Raw genomic sequence first — 11,891 nt, 5'->3', positions numbered from 1 at the left:
TTCCATGCAAATGAGGCTTACCGTTAATTGAGCACTCCAAGAGTCACTGGATGCTAATGATGGCCACATTTTTCAAGCCAGCGTCTTTTTCCCATGAACTCTAATGACAAGGTGTGTTTTTACTGACAGTTGACTCGGATCAGAGCTTGCAGTATTGTATTTCAGGTTGTGGCTCTGTAAAGCCCTGTAACTTTCTTTGAAGTTAAATAGTGTCAATCTGTTTCCATGTCTGAATAACTCTTAGAAGAGCCTGCCTGACCCAAGTCAACTCATTGAAACATACTATTTCCCCATAATTGATGTTCCAAATGAATGTCCTTTCATAATAAAATGTGCTGGAAAACAAAACAGCTTTGCATCCGGCACAAGTTGCATCATAATTAAATTTTATTTTATCCCATCGAGGCATGCTAAATGTTGAGCAAAATATAATTTTAAGTAATTTGTTTGTATTCTTATCTGTAGGAGTTGGAAATTAACAGCGTTGCTAGTTTGCGTTTACTGTTAAGCCTGGAGAGCAGAGAGATTGCTTTGCAAACATTACAGTTATTATGTCTGCAGTTGGTACTCTTTGTATAAATTATTGATCAGCCAGCTTATTTTTCTTTCTGCTTAATGGATATTATAGCATAGCCGTTTACAACGCTATAGTTAAGGTTGTGTCAGCACTTCCATTATAATAAACCCTCTGTTACAGGGGGTTTATAACTTGTTGTAAAAATTTGCTCTGGGCTGAAACTTGACATACAAGATCTCCGGCTAGAAGGTGGCAATTGTTATTCTTTCAACTTAAAAAAAAAAAAAAACCTCTTTGTTCTGAAGGGCAATAAATAAATAAACAGTTTATTCTTTTCTAACAATCCTTGAAATTTCTGACTTCAAATAGAACAATTTTTATAAGCTATTTGTTAGACAGTGACGTCTTCTTTTCTTAATAAAGCAGAGAGGAAAAAAGACTAAGATAAATGAATTACAACAAGAAAGCAGTCAATCAATATAAACTTTTAAAATCGAGTTTAATACATTTCTCCTAACATTACAAAATCATGCAATAATTCACGTTCTAATATCAAACACACATTTATATGATGTAAGGTTTCTTCCCACCCCCATTCCCAGCTAGACACCCCTTAAACTCTTCATAGGTCTTAATACTGATCTTTAGAGGAAAATGAGTTGAGGGTATTTAAAAAGAAAGATGCATGACATGTAGAAACTGCCTCATATTAAAAGGTACAATTGAAGGTAGAATATTTACTAGAAAGCTGGGACTTTAAATGTCTGCCTGACTTTTTGACCTTACTTCAATCCAGCCTGCTTTTCCCCTCACAATGGTCTGACTGAAGAGATGAAGGGAATTAATCTCAATTTATATTATTCTTGTTGCTGCTTCCTTTTACAATCCAACTCTAAAATGATCTCACTGTGTTTGTTTTTTTATCAAATATTTGGCGGTGCAACTCAATACCAACCCACAGATGGAATTAGGACACTTACACTGAAAGTAAAGAGTGATGGACAAGTATAACTAAATTATCAGGGAGAGTTGACTGCCTGTCATGGAAACGATGTAGTTTGGAGTCAGGAAAACAATTCCAGGATGAGTTTTGCTTTCCTTTGTAATGATACTTCTCTTTGCCATTATCGTCTCTCTCCCCTGGCATGGGTTTCAAGATTTCTTAAAATATGCTCCACAACCAACAGAGTATTTTTGGCTCCATGTCACCTTCATTCTCAACCAGGAGAAAAGGAGGTGAGGATAGAAGTTTAGGGAGAGAGGAACAGTGGTGCAAACCCTGCCATTTGGCTCTGAGATCTACTCAAACAGGAATATGAAGAGATAATCACAATATGCATTCTGTAAGCGCATATATACGGTCCCTGCATTTCCATGCTGTTAAACAGGTCAGGGTTAAATTTATAACCATTTAAAGCACTTCTTTATTAAGGACGGAAGTTTGTAATGTAAAGTTTCAGTGCTTCAAGTTATAGTGTGTTCACCTTCAGTTCCCCACCTTCTGTCCTTTGGGTAATTTATCACGGAGCTCTCTGAGCCTGATTAGAGAGTGTATCCGTGAGATAAAAGCCTTGTTCTTGTTCTTGAGAAGAGGCAGGGAATTGGAAAAGAGGGGAAGACTGTGGAAGTAAGCGTCACTAAAAGTCAGAAGTTGGAACCCTAAGTGGGGCAGGCAGAGGCAGAAAGTGTAGAAGTTGAGAAGTCTGAACTTAAAGCAGTCAAAGTTTATCTGCTGAGCTGATTGGAGAGGCCGAGTGTCTAAGTTAAAAAGGCTTGAGAGAGTTACTTGGCATAATTTCTCCATCTTCAATGATTTACTACTGAAGTGCAAACATCAATTTTGGACTCTCTCCTGAGAAACGTTTAACAAAGTCAGTGAACTTCTGGTACCCTGATATCTTTCTAGATTTGCCAAACTTGGATAGCTCTTTAATAAACCTCTGCCTGAAGTTAATCTCGGTCTTTTTTTTTTTTTTTTTCCTTTTTCCTATTAAGGAAACAGGTCCATTAGTAAATATGCAGATGTAAAAATGATCTTCCTCTTTACTTCTCCGTTGTGATATATCTTAGAATTGTTCAGAAGTGCACTCTATTGTTAAAGCTATTTGTGCCGGGTGTGCTAATGCACTCTTTGATTGAGTGAATTAGCAGTCATAACAATCTGGCAGTCTGGCCATAGAAGTGTGCTCAAATTGATTTGTGTTATGGCTGGACTGGAAAATCTAGTGTTAGTTGTTTTTTGCCCTGGGGCATTGTTTGTACCAAACTCCACTTTTCATTTAATTTTCCAATACATTTTGAAAGATTGAAATGCTTGTGATCAACATTTGATCCACTTGCATTATTTAAAAAAAAATTCTGAAAGTAATTTCAGATTCCAAAAAACCTTGCTTTCAATTAGAGTAAACATAATTAGAGTGACGTCGTGCTCAGAATGGTAAATCTCCCTTTGAATCTATTAAGCGTGTTATCTCCTTGTCCTGTCACTGAGAGGAATTCAGTATATATCTGGAGAATATATCTGTATTTTTTCTGTGCATGCTTCTAACAGAACTTGGGAAAAACTTAAAAGAATAAAATTGTAACAAACCTTCTCTTGTTGTCTTTGTGCATATGCCCAAATTGTTTCTGTTTCACTTAGTGATGCTATAAAAAGAGGATACTCAAAGCTTTCAGGAAATCTTGAGATATACAAAAAACATATGCAGATATGTGTTGTCTTTAAGTTACCCAATCATTTGTTGTTTTTTTTATATTCCATGAGATATGCATTTTCATTCTTTTTCTTTCAAATAACTATATCAATTGCTATTCTGAAACTCTGAGGATTTAAAGACATGACTTATCTTGGCTTTGTCAATATTGGTATCTTTCTTACAATCTTCTGCTTTGCAGTCATTTACCAGAATTATAATGCAGCATGAATAAACCTAAAAAATGACTATTGATTACAGAGAAAGCTTTGTGAAATCATTTAGTCAGTTTCCCCACTTGAGAAATCAGTGAATAAAATAGGTCAATAGAAAAGGATGGAAAGGATGTAATACAGTGCTATGCCACCCTGGGTTATAAAAAGGGTCAAAAATAAATCCCCATAGAATTCATGATTTTATACTCATAAAATAAAATGATACTTACCAAATCCCAACTATAAATCCTCCTTCCTACAGATTTATTCTTCTTTTTTAAACCAGAGGTTTGGAAAATACATTTTTATGTTTCCCTGTTTCAGTAGAAGCATTTCCTTGTCACTGCCCCCTTTTAACCAAATAGGATGCCCTCATCATCGAGCTAAAGTGCCTGTTGTCATCCAGGTATTCACCGGGACTTGAGCTGCAACAGCTACTCTGCATTTCCCTACTGTCTCCTACAACCTCACAGCTCTTCTGAAAACTGCATTTCATACTGCACTGAACTCTGTATCCTGTGTCGATTTTTGTTAAGTAATAGATGGTGAGACCTGAGACCACTCTGTCTATTAGTTCCCATTCATTGGGATGTCGTTGGGGGCAAGGGAGGAGCGGGGAGGAGAGGGAGGGGCCAAGAGGGGGCAGAGGGAGGGAAGAAAATACCTTCCCTGAACTGGTACAAGCTCAGCTTCAAACGACATCCTAGGAAAGAAATTAAAGACTTCTTAATTAGTGCAGCAATTAAGCTTTCTTGGTAGCATTTTAATCAGCACAGGCCCTATCAAAGGACAAACAGAACGATTTGCAGGTCTTTGAATTTTAAACAGTCTTATTGATTTCAGCACAATACGTCTTCACAAAACACAGGGAGAATTTTCTAATATCAGTTACAGTACTTTGAGTTTTGCTTATGCAAATTTAGTGCAGGTTGGAAAAGATGAGATGGAGGAAAAGGACCTGAAACAGCCAGAGATGTAAAACAATAAACAAACGAGACAAAAGCTTTGAAAGCTAAAGATGCAGTGGAAAGAGTGAGAATTTGAAATCTCTGTGGAGTTGATTTATCTGCTGTTGTTAAATACTGTTTGCCTTAATCATTGGTAACATTTCTCAAAAAAGGAAAAAAAAGGGGGGGGGAAGGAAAGAAAAAGAAAAAAGGAGAGAAAGAATCTTAAATCTTAAAATATTTGAGGTCTTTTTCCTTACTCATTTTAATTTGCATTATAAGCTTTTTCTAATCCTATTGTTTGATCAAAGGGGCAAATGGTAGTTCCCAGAAAGGGATGAGAGACCTGAGGTGGAGGGAGTGAGCTCCCATTCAGGTGGAGGTAAATGCCCCAAGCCCTACCCAGGAATGGAGCCTGTGCTGGGAGGCATAGGATTCCCTATAGAAAATTTGGAGTTTGCTTCGAAGCTGGGTGGGATTATGCCTTGGTCAGCGATTATTACCTCCTGCCTGTGGCTTCCGAATATGGCAGGTATTGGGTGAGTGGCGGTTTAAGGAAATGTGAGAAACGAGAATGGGAAGGGCAGATTTTCAGCACTTAATTCCAATTTTTTTCCCAATTTCTGAATCTGGAATTTAAAATGAGGAAACTATAGTTTAGCATTTCAAACTATTTCAGAGTTTATTAAAGTTGTGCATGCAATTCCAAAATAAAATTAGTATTTCAGGGCTCAATATCTTCTCCTCCTCCTCTCATTAGCATAGTAATTTGACATTTTTAAAAAAGGTAATATTTTCCAAAACATGTGTAAACACTTAATGTGGTGTTTTGATATATGTGATATATATCGAATCCCTATTTTGGAGGACTGATAGGAGTAGTGAAAAAGTAATATAAATTATTTCTGAGTGTATTAAAATACACTGGCTAACCAGGCCAAACAACTGTGTAAACTTCAGCTATCTTTGTAGAAGTTTATCTACTTTTTGGCAACAATCAGTTTTCTGAATTCTTATTACTCTGAAAAGCCTCCTGATGTAACTGGTGGGCCCCCAAAAGTTTAGCATCAACTTAGACAAATTAGTTAGTGGTGCCATATTTCTCTGTACATATTTCCAGTAACTTCTGACACTAAACTTCAAAAAGTTTAGAGAATTAAAATGACAAAGAGAAATGTGATAATCATTTCAGCACCAAAATGGCAGAATTTCATTGTGAAATTTCCCAGCACGGTGAACCTGATGCTAATAGTTTACTTTTTAAATATGCCCAATGCTAAAGCATTGTTTCTATATTGTGACGTTAATAAACATGTGCAGGCAGGATTAAAGCCTAATTATTTAAGATTCCTAGAGATACAAACAGAGAACAAACTTGACCTATGCTCAAATCATATGTTGGTCAAGAATCCTTGAAAAAAATAGCTCCATGCAACAAGTTAGAAAGGGAAGAAAGAGAAGGAAAGAAGGCAAAGAGGAAGAGAGTCAGTCTAAACTCAGCCTAGTATTTTTAAGCACAGCTTAAAAATAGCACTCTTTCTGCCTTTACAAGTCAACTAGTGAGCTTGTTTTGTTCTTTTCATTATTTACAAAACACATTTGTACTGACAAACTGAAAAGGACTTTCCCCAAATACACTGGAGCTTCTCAAATATGAAAGAAAATGTGTTACTCAACTAACACCCTGGCAATTAGCTTTGGGTCTTATAGGATGTGAGGATAGTTGTTTTCTGTGCAAGACAGGTGAATTAATTACAGAGTTTTAAGTAAGAAAAAATTCAGTGTTTTCTTGTTTTCCACTTTCTAAATCTTCCAGGATGTCCGATCTCCTTAAAGCCTCTAGGTAAAATAAGTATTTCTGACCAGCCTTTGAGGTGAAAGTGAAGTTATTCTGAACGATCCACATCGTGGCAAGCATTTCTTTCCACAATCCATCAGGAAATAAGAAACTGAATACAGAGGATTCCATTATTCTTAAGTGACTTCAGACTGACTCCCCCCCCCCCCAATTTGAAAGCTGTCCTGGAATTTCCACTATCTTTAAGCTAACAAATCGCTAACAAATAATCTAATACATAGAGTAAAACAATCAGATGCAGAAAACATAGGCTTTGCTTACATGTGAGTCTTCCTGAAAATAATTTCTTAATAATCATCAAGTGAGGGGATGTGTTTTCATTTGTATCTTATTGCAAAAATGAGCGGAGATGTATCCTAAATCCTTGAAGGAGAGCTCAGAGCGCTGACTCCTCTTTAAGTTGGCAGGCGATTGCTTAGAAGGTTTTAGAAAAAAATTACGAGTCGAAGCGGACGAAAGGGAATATTAGACATGCAACCTAACGGTAGTAGAAGAAGAGAAGTAGATCATCTCCCTCTCCTTTTCCGATCGCCACTTCTGTGTCTCCGGCTTTTCCTCTCCGTCCCTCGCATAGTTTCTTCCTTATCCCCCCCCCTCCCCTCCTCCTTTTCTCCCTCACTCGCTTTCCGTCTGTGTCTCGCGCTCTCGGAGTGTCTGCTCCGAGTTCCTGGTTGGATAATTTGGGTTAATACTAGTGAGTGAGGTTTTTGCGGCTTCAAAGGGTATTTCAAGTTTCCGGAGCTCCTCCCCTCTGCACCGTGTGACAACAACAACTCGTCCAGCCGGCAGCCTGCACTTTTCAGCTCATTTTCTCTCTGTCATTCCCCTCTCAATCTTTGATCAATGTACTTGCCAGGGAGAACCCAAGTCCTTCAAACCTCCTCCTTTTCACCTTCATCCTTAACTTTGTGCTAGAGCGGGACCCACACAACAACAGCCGACCCTCCCCGCCCCCGCCCCCCCCCCAAACCAGCCCCCGATCCCAGCCCCCGGAGAGGACTCGCATTTCGACTTGCGGGACACTTTTGTGCGTTTCTCTCCAGAGCGCCTCTCGCGCTCGCCCCTCCTGCACTCGCTCTTTCTTACCCTCACCTCCTTTTTTTCCCCCTTTCTCTCCCTTTCTCCTTCTCGTTCTCCCCTCGAGTTGTTGTTCTTGTTGCCCCCTAGCTCCTTCTCCCCCCTTTTCCCCCTTCCCCTCCCCGGGGTGTGTGGCAACTTTTCCCCTCGCTTCTCCTTCTCCTGTTTCCCCTTATATGTGACCATGGCAGTGCCGGCGGCTTTGATCCCTCCGACCCAGCTGGTCCCCCCTCAACCCCCGATCTCCACGTCTGCTTCCTCCTCCGGCACCACCACCTCCACCTCCTCGGCGACCTCGTCTCCGGCTCCGTCCATCGGGCCCCCGGCGTCCTCAGGGCCAACTCTGTTCCGGCCGGAGCCCATCGCTTCGGCGGCGGCGGCGGCGGCGGCGGCCACAGTCACCTCCACCGGCGGCGGCGGCGGCGGCGGCGGCGGCGCGGGCAACGGAGGCGGCGGCGGCGGCGGCAGCAACTGCAACCCCAGCCTGGCGACCGCGAGCAGCGGCGGCGGCGGCGGCGGCGGCGGCGGCATTAGCGCTGGCGGCGGGGGCGCCTCCAGCACCCCCATCAACGCGAGCACCGGCAGCAGCAGCAGCAGCAGCAGTAGCAGCAGCAGTAGCAGCAGCAGCAGCAGCAGCAGCAGCAGTAGCAGCAGCAGCTGCGGCCCCCTCCCCGGGAAACCCGTGTACTCGACCCCGTCCCCAGTGGAAAACACCCCTCAGAATAATGAGTGCAAAATGGTGGATCTGAGGGGGGCCAAAGTGGCTTCCTTCACGGTGGAGGGCTGCGAGCTGATCTGCCTGCCCCAGGCTTTCGACCTGTTCCTGAAGCACTTGGTGGGGGGCTTGCACACGGTCTACACCAAGCTGAAGCGGCTGGAGATCACGCCGGTGGTGTGCAATGTGGAACAGGTTCGCATCCTGAGGGGACTGGGCGCCATCCAGCCCGGAGTGAACCGCTGCAAACTCATCTCCAGGAAGGACTTCGAGACCCTCTACAATGACTGCACCAACGCAAGGTAAAGAGCGGGGGACAGCCCCGCCGCCCGCGGTCCCTTCCCTCCCGCCTCCTCACCCTTCCCTCGCTCCCTTCCTGGCGCCGCTGGCTCCGCGCGCCCGCGAGCCGCGCGCCCTGGAGAGCACGGCCCTCTCCTCCCTTTCCTCGAGGCTCGCCAGCTGCTCCCGACCTACTGAGAAGTTGGCACCTCACCCTGCCCAGATCTCGCTCTTCCGCCCGGTCCGCACCTTGCTCGCCTGGGCTCAGGGGCTTGGCCGCTGGGGGACGCGGGAACCCCAAGCCTCGGGACGGAGTGGGTGGGAAGGAGGAGGACGGTGCGTTTCCAGGAGCCACGACCTCTTCCTGGGCCGCGCCGGCGTCTGGAGACCCCTCTCAGCCGCGGCTGCCCGAGTGTGTGCTCCTTCGAGCCCGGGTTCCACCGCGAGCCCAGGGGCACGGGTGGGGTTGGTCGGCGGCGCCGAGCCGCGTCCCGGGGGCGGGGAGAGGTCGTGACCCTGACCGCAGGGTTCGGGAGCTGGAGTTCGCGCCCCGGGTGAGGGGCCCGCAAGGAAGCCGCGGGAGTGGGCCCCTTCGGGGTCGGGAGGGGAAAGACCTCCGAGGCCGAGAGGCCCGGGGCAATCCCGAGGGACCCACAGCAAGCTCAGCCCCAAAGCCCTGAGGGGAAGCCCGCAGAGGGGAGGGGTCTGTGTGTGCGCGCACGTGTGCGTGTGTCCGCCTGTGAGCTTGTGCAAAGAAGATAAAGGGGTACGTTAGCCCCGGGGCAGATGCAGGGAACCGGCAGGTTTCCTTCTGTAGGGGGAGGGGACCAGGTGCCTGAGACTCTTGGAAGCTGAACTGGAGAGATGAGGAAAGAAGACTATAGCGCACACTCTCGTTCTCCAAACTGGTTTTCTTTTTCTTTTTTTTTCCCTCCTCCTTCTTCTTCTCCCCCCCCCCCCCTTTTTAAGGTTAGCTCACTCAATGAACAGGTGCAAGCTTTGCACTGGGATGTTCTGCAGACCTGTATGCCCTTTGCCGTGGCTACCACAGCCCGGCAAAGCGCGCGAACCCTGGAGGCGGGGGGACCCGGTGTCTGGCTGGACCGGTTTTATGCTAATGAACGATCACTGGGGGGAGGATCTACCGAGAGGGGGCGGGAGTGGGGTAACTTGTCAGTTTCTCGGGGTGGAAGATCCTTCCACCCGCCTTAACAGTTCCGCCTCGTACCCGGTTCGAAGCAGAGGGAAAAGTTGAGAAGCCGGGAGAAAGAGAGTAGGGAAAGTTGGATACTAGAAGCGGGCGCGTGGGAACTGCGCGCAAAATTTGCGCAGACACTTCGGTACCTTCCAAACAAGTTTTAAGACTGCGAGAAGGAACGGAGTTTTACTCTCTTAGGGTGTGTGTCCACTGGTAGTGCTAGGGAAATTGAGGTGGGAAGGAATGAGAGGTAGGAAGAGACCAGAAGGAAGCAGGGTGAAAAGTCCCTAGCCGTTTCTTCCTTGGGAGACTTCTTCTGACTAGTGCCCAGGGAAGGCTGTAGGACGGAAAAGGCTTCAACTCCAACACTGCAAATGACTTATTCTGACCCAACCAGAAACTCTTTTCCTTGTTTGCCACTTTTTGCATGGGGGCATGGGTGTGGGTCTGGGTTTAGAACCTCCATTTCTATTATTTTGGGGTGAATGCTGAGAGCGTGCATGTGTGTAGGCGCGCGCACGTGCCCAAGAGTATGGACAGGTGGCAGTAAAGATTGAGGGGTAATCTTGATCACTAAACGTCATTTACTGAGATAATTGGAGTTCTTGGACGTCCAGACGATAAAATATTTGCCAACAATCTATTGTTAAAACTACTGGGATCAGGGTAGAAAATTGTTACAGAGTTGTTACAAAGAATGCTAGTAGAAATTTGAAGCCAGTTCAGATAGGATTGTTATAAAATTGTCTGCCTCTCCAGAAAATTGGGGAAGAGCTACTGTTTTTCTCTTTAGTAATCAGACCACTTTGCTCTTGAAATCTCTTTGTGTGTTTCTTACAGTACATACTGTACTTGATAATTAATGATCATTTCACATAACACAAAAAAATTGCTAGAGAAAACTTCCTTCAATGACAGCAACGCTATAATCGACGTAAGCAGGTAGTGTTACATCTTTTACATTTATTCCCTTGATTTTTTTTTTCCTGAAATTTTTGCTTAGAGTTTGGAACTGAAATCCTCACCATATGGTTGGAGAATATTCCTAAAAGTTATTAACAAAAATGTTTTAATTAGTTTCTTTTCCCCTGCAGTTAGCAGTAGCTCTGGAGTTTAAACTTTCACAGAAAGATAAGTCCAATGGAACTGTTTTATCCCTTCAAAAATATTTCATCACTACTCTAATTATATTTCCATCACCTGGTCATAATACTTTACAATTTATTGTGTTATTCTAAAACTCAGTCCTCAGGTTATTTTTAAGTTAAACATAAGTTTGTTGATTTCATCTTGCATTTTGATCTTTTATCAACTACAAGGCTTACTCAAACCTATATACACCCAAATACTGCAGTCATTAACCTTAGAAAATGTGTAATTGGAGATCTCTACCTAGGTTTTCCTAACTCTGCCACTGACTAAAAAATAGAAAACTTAACATTGAACTCTATCTCACCAAAACATATTTACATTGTAGTATATTATTATTTTAATGATAATTACAAGTGTTACTGTCTTATTTCTTAACTTTGAAAACCATACCTACAATATCTTTTATCTTGAATTTACAAAACTAAAATTCCTTTTTCCATTCAAGTCCAGTTTATGCCTTTGCTGTTAAGATCCCTTTTTCATTCACCTTGGTATATTGATTCCTTTCATTCTGGTTTCTTTCTCCTCTGGCTATTAAAGAGACTATCTGAAGGAATAATTTATGCAGAAGATAAGACAACTGAGCAGAAAGGCAAACTATATAAAATGCTATATACATAGTGTGCAAGAAACATCAAATATTAGCACTCTCATCTTTTCACAGAACATATATCTAATTCTGTCTCGTAATAGCATTTAGATACCAGAGAATCTGAGAAACCAAAATGACGTTAAGGGAAAAAAAGGTTCATAACTTGCTCAAAGTGTCTCAGTAAGTTGGTGACAAACCTTAGAGTGAATTTAATTTGCTTGAGGCTATTGCATCAGTATGCTATCTATAAAAACTAGAATAAATGTTGAAGCCATCTGTCACTTCCACAAGGAGATGAAACAGAGACTATCACCTGCTTGATAGTAAAGCTAAAAGTAAGAGTCTGAAAAATGAGAGAAAATGTCAGAAAATATGTTTATAAAAGTTGTCAAAGGACAAAGTCTGATTTTGATCAGTTTCCTTCAATTATTATTTTTAAACTAAACATTAGTTGCATGATCTTGGCTGGTGCAACAGAGGTCACTTAATTAACTGGTAACCAGTAAACAACAACAACAAAAGAAAAGTAATTATGTACATGGTCAAGTCTGTGTTTGTATGAGTCAGTAGCTTATTTGTAGATTTGGGATTAGGATTCAATTTTCTCTGAATTCAGGTAATAAAAAGTGACTCTGCTGTATTTTGTTA

The 11,891-nt window shown here is 42.9% G+C and overlaps 1 protein-coding gene across 1 annotated transcript in view; it reads left to right on the top strand.

Moving 5' to 3' along the window:
* The first annotated feature begins 7,219 nt into the window (after positions 1-7,219).
* DACH1 (dachshund family transcription factor 1) overlaps positions 7,220-11,891 on the top strand; it is a 424,345-nt gene continuing 419,673 nt past the window's right edge. The window contains exon 1 of the mRNA XM_044249859.1: positions 7,220-8,324. Coding sequence (XP_044105794.1) covers positions 7,492-8,324 — 833 coding nt within the window. The 5' untranslated portion in view covers positions 7,220-7,491. The remainder of the gene's footprint in view (positions 8,325-11,891) is intronic.

Source organism: Neovison vison, chromosome 5 (assembly GCF_020171115.1).
Source record: "Neovison vison isolate M4711 chromosome 5, ASM_NN_V1, whole genome shotgun sequence".
Taxonomy (NCBI): domain Eukaryota; kingdom Metazoa; phylum Chordata; class Mammalia; order Carnivora; family Mustelidae; genus Neogale; species Neogale vison.
The sequence above is the reverse complement of the archived record's forward strand: the minus strand, read 5'-3'. Positions and strand labels throughout refer to the sequence as shown.